The sequence below is a fragment of the Nansenia antarctica genome (genome assembly GCF_963989245.1).
Source record: "Nansenia antarctica genome assembly, chromosome: 17".
NCBI classification, from domain to species: Eukaryota; Metazoa; Chordata; class Actinopteri; order Argentiniformes; family Microstomatidae; genus Nansenia; species Nansenia antarctica.
Window position 1 is genome coordinate 26391280 of NC_137687.1, and position 7500 is coordinate 26398779.

At 47.4% G+C, this 7500-nt stretch overlaps 1 protein-coding gene across 1 annotated transcript in view; it reads right to left on the reverse strand.

Moving 5' to 3' along the window:
- Window positions 1–2946: 2946 nt before the first annotated feature.
- Window positions 2947–7500, reverse strand: part of ect2 (epithelial cell transforming 2) — a gene marked incomplete at both ends in the record, with an annotated part of 67879 nt that continues 63325 nt past the window's right edge. The window contains one exon of the mRNA XM_080547418.1: window positions 2947–3036. Coding sequence (XP_080403544.1) covers window positions 2947–3036 — 90 coding nt within the window. The remainder of the gene's footprint in view (window positions 3037–7500) is intronic.

Here is a 7500-nt window from a genome sequence, read left to right on the forward strand (position 1 = left end):
GAAAAATCAATAGACATGGGTCATTGAAAGTGCTTGAATCCCCCTCTCTCTCTCTCTCAAACATAAATAAATAAATATATATAAATAAATAAAAACGTAATTATAGTAGATAAGTCACTTAACATAGTAACTTTACACATATTTCACAATATATTGTTTTGATGTGCTGTGGTAGAGAAGGCAAGAGACCATCTAGTGTTCAAGCCTCTACATTCAAAAGCCTCTCTTTTTAATTGTAGTCTGTGAGCGGATAGTTCCTATTATATACATTCTCATCTAGATCTGTCTCAAACTATGCCGTGTTGGCTCCTTGAATTTGAAGGAATTGAGTCTTGAAAGTCCTTGAAAAGTGCTTGAATTTGATGTTTCAGAAGGTGTGGGAACCCTGCTAACAGTAACAGCTCTAGTGAGTTACCTGCAGTGATGGTAGCAGCGACCGCAGGAAGTTCAAAGGGACATTTATGGGTCAGCTAGCAGCATCATCAGGATCATGGCTCTCCCTGGCTGTTTCCTTTGTCTCCTAATGGGCATTCGGAGCTGTAATGGAGACGTTGAGTGATTAAAATAGCCTCCAAGTCTTGCTCAACGCTCCCCTAAACACTGTTGGAGGTGAGTGAGTGGTCGGGGGACACGTCTGGCCGGGGAACGGCTCCCTGTTGACGCCATCCTGATCAATAATTCATTTTGCGGCCATGTTTCCTCTGTAGAAACTGTTTCCTGTATAGAAACTAGAGGCATTCCACTGATTCTGTGAGCCTACGGAGTGTTTGAGATTAGAACTCACTAACGGGCCTGGGTTCGCTGCTTGTTGTGGATTGGTTTGATTTGATTATGGGTCGCCTGATGTAAGCCAAGGTTGTAAACATGTAATTCTACAACAGCATGTTTGGATGCTGGATTCTGATTGGCTAGCAACAGTGGTAAATATCTCAACAACCCACTGTTCAGAGCTAATTTCCAGTACCAACGCGCCTCCCAATCAATCTCGGCCTCGCCTCGTGCCACAACCCTGTCCCAGTGGTAAATGAGTCCACCACCCCCTTCCTCTCGTGGTAAATTGCTTCCATATAAAACAAATCAAGCCCTATCTTGTAATAGTAAACCAAACTTTTCGAATGTCTTTTTGCACTATTTTCCAAACATGTACAGACCATCCAAACATTACTGATTTGATTTAGGGTTTACCACAGGTATATATATATGAATGTATGTATGTTTACCTTGGAGGGGTGGTGGGTAGGTATGGGGAATAAGAAATGGAAAAATCTATCAATAAAGCTTGTTAAAAAAAAAGAAGAAAGAACTCACTAACACACTAAAACTACTGAGGGTACACAACCCAAGGACTCGGTTGTCTCTTGTGGTGTCTGACACACATATATATATATATATATACACACACACCCTCCAAAATGGAGAGTTGAACTGTGGTCAGACACACACACACACCTTGCTCTTTCAAACACTCACACCACCTCTCTCCCTGAAAATTAAATCACTCATATGACATGATTCCTGCCCTTTAGGTATTGTGTGTGTGAGAAGTATAAGAGAACATCAAGAAAGCAAAACTCTCCAAGAAAGACACCAACAAATGACAAATTATATACAGGGAATTTTTATTTAAAATTGAAAATAAAAGAAGAGTCCAGTTCCAAACCATAATAAAAAGTGACTGGTCATAATTGTAGTCACTATTCAAGACAAACAAAATGGTAGAAAACGTTTACTTCTTTTCAAGAATTATTATTAAGGGTAATGACAATAAAGAAGTCGTACACAGCCTCCGAGATCTCTTAATGGAGATCATAGACAGTCGGGCTGAAATGTATTTGATACAGATAGAAATGAATGACAAATAAACCAAGAGAAGATTATCCAAGCAACAACAGGTGTGACGGACAGGCCAGCAGAGAAGACATAAGGAGAGGCGTATGTCGACATAAATAGGAAAGGAAAAAAAAAAAAAGGAAATACTTTCTTATAGACTATTTATAGAATGATTCTGGAGAATAAATATGCACTGTGATGCGTCATCCTTTCTGAAACAAATCGTATCAGCCACCCACTCAACGACATTAAACAGATACGCAAATAGCGCAGAGAGACGCTATGGAGAAGAGCTTATTGTTTTGTGTCTGGCTTTTGTTCCCCCTTAATCCTGAGCACAAAATACACAAAGTAAAATCAGAAAAAACATTGAGAGAGCTTTATAAAAGCTGGGGTAACTATCGTAAAGGCAAGCTTGTTCCCGTAACAAAACAAAGAAACACTTACATTGGTTAGGCTAATCATTTAAGTGGAGAAAAAACAATTAACATGTAAAACTATCCCTCTACAACAAAACTACATAAAATATGTCAGTGTATCTCTGTCTATATATATATACGCGTGTTAAGTGTTAATCCCACACGCCTTACTGTAGTGGAGACCAGAGGCATACGTATCATAAGTCTCACATCATAGTATCACATATCATAAGTAAACGCAGTATAACAAGAGCATCCTTCATTTGTACAAGTCAGACGATAATCAGCCTGAACTCACGTTAATTAATTAATTAACACTTAAAAAACTAAAACAAAGACGTGACAATCCGCAGTACCAAAGCTTGAGGAGAGGTTGTAGCCAGAGCTAATTGAATTACAGTGGTGAGGCACTTTACATGCTGGTGTGTTGGTCTGGGCTTCGCTCCTCTGACTACCCAATCAGAAGAGAGGCTTCGCTCCTCTGACTACCCAATCAGAAGAGAGGCTTCGCTCCTCTGACTACCCAATCAGAAGAGAGGCTTCGCTCCTCTGACTACCCAATCAGAAGAGAGGCTTCGCTCCTCTGACTGCCCAATCAGAAGAGAGGCTTCGCTCCTCTGGTGAGCCAACCAGAAGCTCCTCTGACTGCCCAATCAGAAGAGGTGGTTGGGGGGCTTTTCCTCCTCTGAGTGCCCAATCAGAAGAGGTGTGTGGTGGACCGGCTGAAGGTGTGGTACTTCTTCTCAAACACGGACGACAGGTTGATCATGGAGGGGGAGTACTGGGCCTGGGGAGGGGGGGAGACAATCAGTCAATCGATCATCAATCAATCAGATTGACTTCTATAGCACTTTTTACTTCAGTTATGTTACAAGTGCTTAACAGTCACCCCAACCAACACAAAGCCCACCAGAGGAGGAAAGACAGGAGAGATTAAAGGCCTATGCCAGCCAGTTTTGTGTCATGGCTTTCCTTAAAAAAGAAGAAAGAAGTGGTCAGAAGTTAGTCATTGACCGAGCTATTTGGGAAAGTAACAGTAGATGGCTAGGAGCAACTCAATGAAATGTGTCGGAAGTAGTTTTTTCTTCGTGACTCAGGCGCAAAACCACGGCCCCCAAATAACCGCTGAATATCGGACTTTGGATGACAACTTTACACACAGGCTAGCTACGTCACACTTCACACACAGGCTACAGTGTTTCCCCTAGGTTTGCTGCCTTGGGGGGGTGGCATGGACCGTGGCATGGACCCCCCCCGCAGGGGGTAAGACCCTGCCTCATACCAGCGTACAATCAATCAATCAATCAATGTCCAGGGGTGTTCCGCCTCACGCTACGGAAACAGGAGATAGGCTCCTTCCCGATGGGCCATTAGGCTCCAGAACCATCGGTTCTCAAGGCTACTTACTTATGTGGTCTTGACTACCTGTCCACTTTCTCACCTGGTTCTTGCGCTCTCTCTCTCTCCGTCTCTGGTGTGCCGCTCTCTCTCCTTCTCTCCCTCCCTATCCTCCTCTCTCCCTTTTGCTGTCAACCAAAAGGTAAACAAAACAGCCAGAGTATTTATAATCTAATAAGAGGCATAAATTGATCCATATCAATTTATAACATAATTATAATTGAATATTGGATTGCTGTGGGCAATCCAGTCAGATAATGTCATTCTGACTTTACTCTCACCTGAAGAAAAAAAATCCAATGCTTCAATCGACTGTCCATGTACTGTAAATATGCCATTATGGTATTACCATGAAGCCCAACTCTAGCAGAATAAGAAAGATTGTATATCTACTTTAAGTAAAATAATAAAGTGCCTCCAGTTAGCTCTTTAGCTGGCATGTGTGCAGCAGACTAGCTCATCTCATCACCTCTGAGCTAGCTAGCTTGCTAGTTCTTTGACACTATTTACACTATGGAACTATAGTCAGACACTTTCTAGTCACGATAATAACGACCAATTTTAACCAACTTTCTCTGTCAGAACACTCAGCAAGTATATTTGCTAACGTTTCAACTGGCTTACTTTCAATCTGCAGACATCACAGCCGGCAAAAACTCTTGCGTCTCGCGCGCACACTTGCGCAAAATCTTGTATTATTCTCCAGCGCTGGCACAGAGAGATAGGTCTGGCTATGCGAAGTGTGGAGATAGGTCTGGCTATGTGAAGTGTGGAGATAGGTCTGGCTATGTGAAGTGTGGAGATAGGTCTGGCTATGCGAAGTGTGGAGATAGGTCTGGCTATGCGAAGTGTGGAGATAGGTCTGGCTATGTGAAGTGTGGAGATAGGTCTGGCTATGTGAAGTGTGGAGATAGGTCTGGCTATGCAAAGTGTGGAGATAGGTCTGGCTATGTGAAGTGTGGAGATAGGTCTAGCTATGTGAAGTGTGGAGATAGGTCTGGCTATGTGAAGTGTGGAGGTGGAGATAGGTTTGGCTATGCGAGACTACGGTGGACTAACGTTACCAACGAGCCTATGGGCTTGCCACTTGCCAGATTCGGGTTGGGTGCGTTTAAAAAACGCGGATATTTTAGCCTGCTTGTCAGATGTTTGGTGTCTACGTCCGTAATAATTCCTCTTTCTTGGGGGGGCGGGGGGTTCCGTTGGGAGAGCGGCCCGCCCCCCCAAGGCAATGGTAGGGGAAACACTGGGCTAGCTACGTCACACTTCACAAACAGGCTAGCTACCTCACACTTCACAAACAGGCTAGCTACCTCACACTTCACACACAGGCTAGCTACATCAACACTTCACACACAGGCTAGCTACGTCAACACTTCACACACAGGCTAGCTACCTCACACTTCACAAACAGGCTAGCTACCTCACACTTCACACACAGGCTAGCTACGTCACTCTTCACATACAGGCTAGCTACCTCACTCTTCACACACAGGCTAGCTACGTCAACACTTCACACACAGGCTAGCTACCTCACACTTCACACACAGGCTAGCTACGTCACACTTCACACACAGGCTAGCTACCTCACACTTCACACACAGGCTAGCTACCTCACACTTCACACACAGGCTAGCCACGTCAACACTTCACAAACAGGCTAGCTACGTCAAACTTCACACACAGGCTAGCCACGTCACACTTCACAAACAGGCTTGCTAGGTCACACTTCACACACAGGCTAGCTACGTCACACTTCACACACAGGCTAGCTACGTCACACTTCACACACAGGCTAGCTACGTCACTCTTCACACACAGGCTAGCTACATCAACACTTCACACACAGGCTAGCTACGTCACACTTCACACACAAGCTAGCTACGTCACACTTCACACACAGGCTAGCCACGTCAGTTTTCAGACTTCAGAATCATTGTACAGAACCAGGGGGGTATTCCATCAACGTCGCTAAAGGGGAATAAAAACAGACTTATTTCTGGTAAGTCTCGCAAGACAAGCCTGGATTTTCCTTTAGCAACGTTGATGAAATACCCCACAGGGTGTCATATCAGCTGACAGGCGTCAACGTGACTGAAGTGGTAAAATGCCTTTTGTGGAGTTGGTTCCAGGACACAGGAGAGCCCTGGCGTGTTGGAGGACAGAGAGGGAGGCGGAGGTGAGGTCGTGCTGAGGCTCACGTCACTGACCATGTCAGCTTTCTACTGATCACGTGTGTGTGTGTACACACACACACACACACACACGTACAGTGGACACAGACACAGACACACACACGTACACGTACAGTGGACACACACACAGACACACGTACAGTGGACACAGACACACACACACACACACGTACAGTGGACACAGACACACACACACGTACAGTGGATACGGACGGACAGAAACACACACACAGTCCACACACATGTAGTTGATGGATGCGCGCGCACACACACGCACGCGCACACACGTAGAGTGGACACGCACACACACAGAGTGGACACGGACGGACGGACAGAAACACACACGCATGTAGAGTGGACACACACACACACAGGTAGAGTGGACACACACACACACACACACACACACACACACATAGTGGACACACCAACACACTAAAAGCCTGGCCTTGAAGATGGATGGTCATGTGGGGCTGGTGCAGAGCAGCTCTCTGAGGGGAGTGTGCTGTGGAGGAGACAGAGGAGCTCTCTGAGGGGAGTGTGCTGTGGAGGAGACAGAGGAGCTCTCTGAGGGGAGTGTGCTGTGGAGGAGAGAGAGGAGCTCTCTGAGGGGAGTGTGCTGTGGAGGAGAGAGAGGAGCTCTCTGAGGGGAGTGTGCTGTGGAGGAGGCAGAGGAGCTCTCTGAGGGGAGTGTGCTGTGGAGGGGACAGAGGAGCTCTCTGAGGGGAGTGTGCTGTGGAGGAGAGAGAGGAGCTCTCTGAGGGGAGTGTGCTGTGGAGGAGAGAGAGGAGCTCTCTGAGGGGAGTGTGCTGTGGAGGAGACAGAGGAGCTCTCTGAGGGGAGTGTGCTGTGGAGGAGACAGAGGAGCTCTCTGAGGGGAGTGTGCTGTGGAGGAGGCAGAGGAGCTCTCTGAGGGGAGTGTGCTGTGGAGGGGACAGAGGAGCTCTCTGAGGGGAGTGTGCTGTGGAGGAGAGAGAGGAGCTCTCTGAGGGGAGTGTGCTGTGGAGGAGAGGAGCTCTCTGAGGGGAGTGTGCTGTGGAGGAGACAGAGGAGCTCTCTGAGGGGAGTGTGCTGTGGAGGAGACAGAGGAGCTCTCTGAGGGGAGTGTGCTGTGGAGGAGACAGAGGAGCTCTCTGAGGGGAGTGTGCTGTGGAGGAGGCAGAGGAGCTCTCTGAGGGGAGTGTGCTGTGGAGGGGACAGAGGAGCTCTCTGAGGGGAGTGTGCTGTGGAGGAGAGAGAGGAGCTCTCTGAGGGGAGTGTGCTGTGGAGGAGAGAGAGGAGCTCTCTGAGGGGAGTGTGCTGTGGAGGAGACAGAGGAGCTCTCTGAGGGGAGTGTGCTGTGGAGGAGACAGAGGAGCTCTCTGAGGGGAGTGTGCTGTGGAGGAGAGAGAGGAGCTCTCTGAGGGGAGTGTGCTGTGGAGGAGAGAGAGGAGCTCTCTGAGGGGAGTGTGCTGTGGAGGAGACAGAGGAGCTCTCTGAGGGGAGTGTGCTGTGGAGGAGAGAGAGGAGCTCTCTGAGGGGAGTGTGCTGTGGAGGAGACAGAGGAGCTCTCTGAGGGGAGTGTGCTGTGGAGGAGGCAGAGGAGCTCTCTGAGGGGAGTGTGCTGTGGAGGAGAGAGAGGAGCTCTCTGAGGGGAGTGTGCTGTGGAGGAGAGAGAG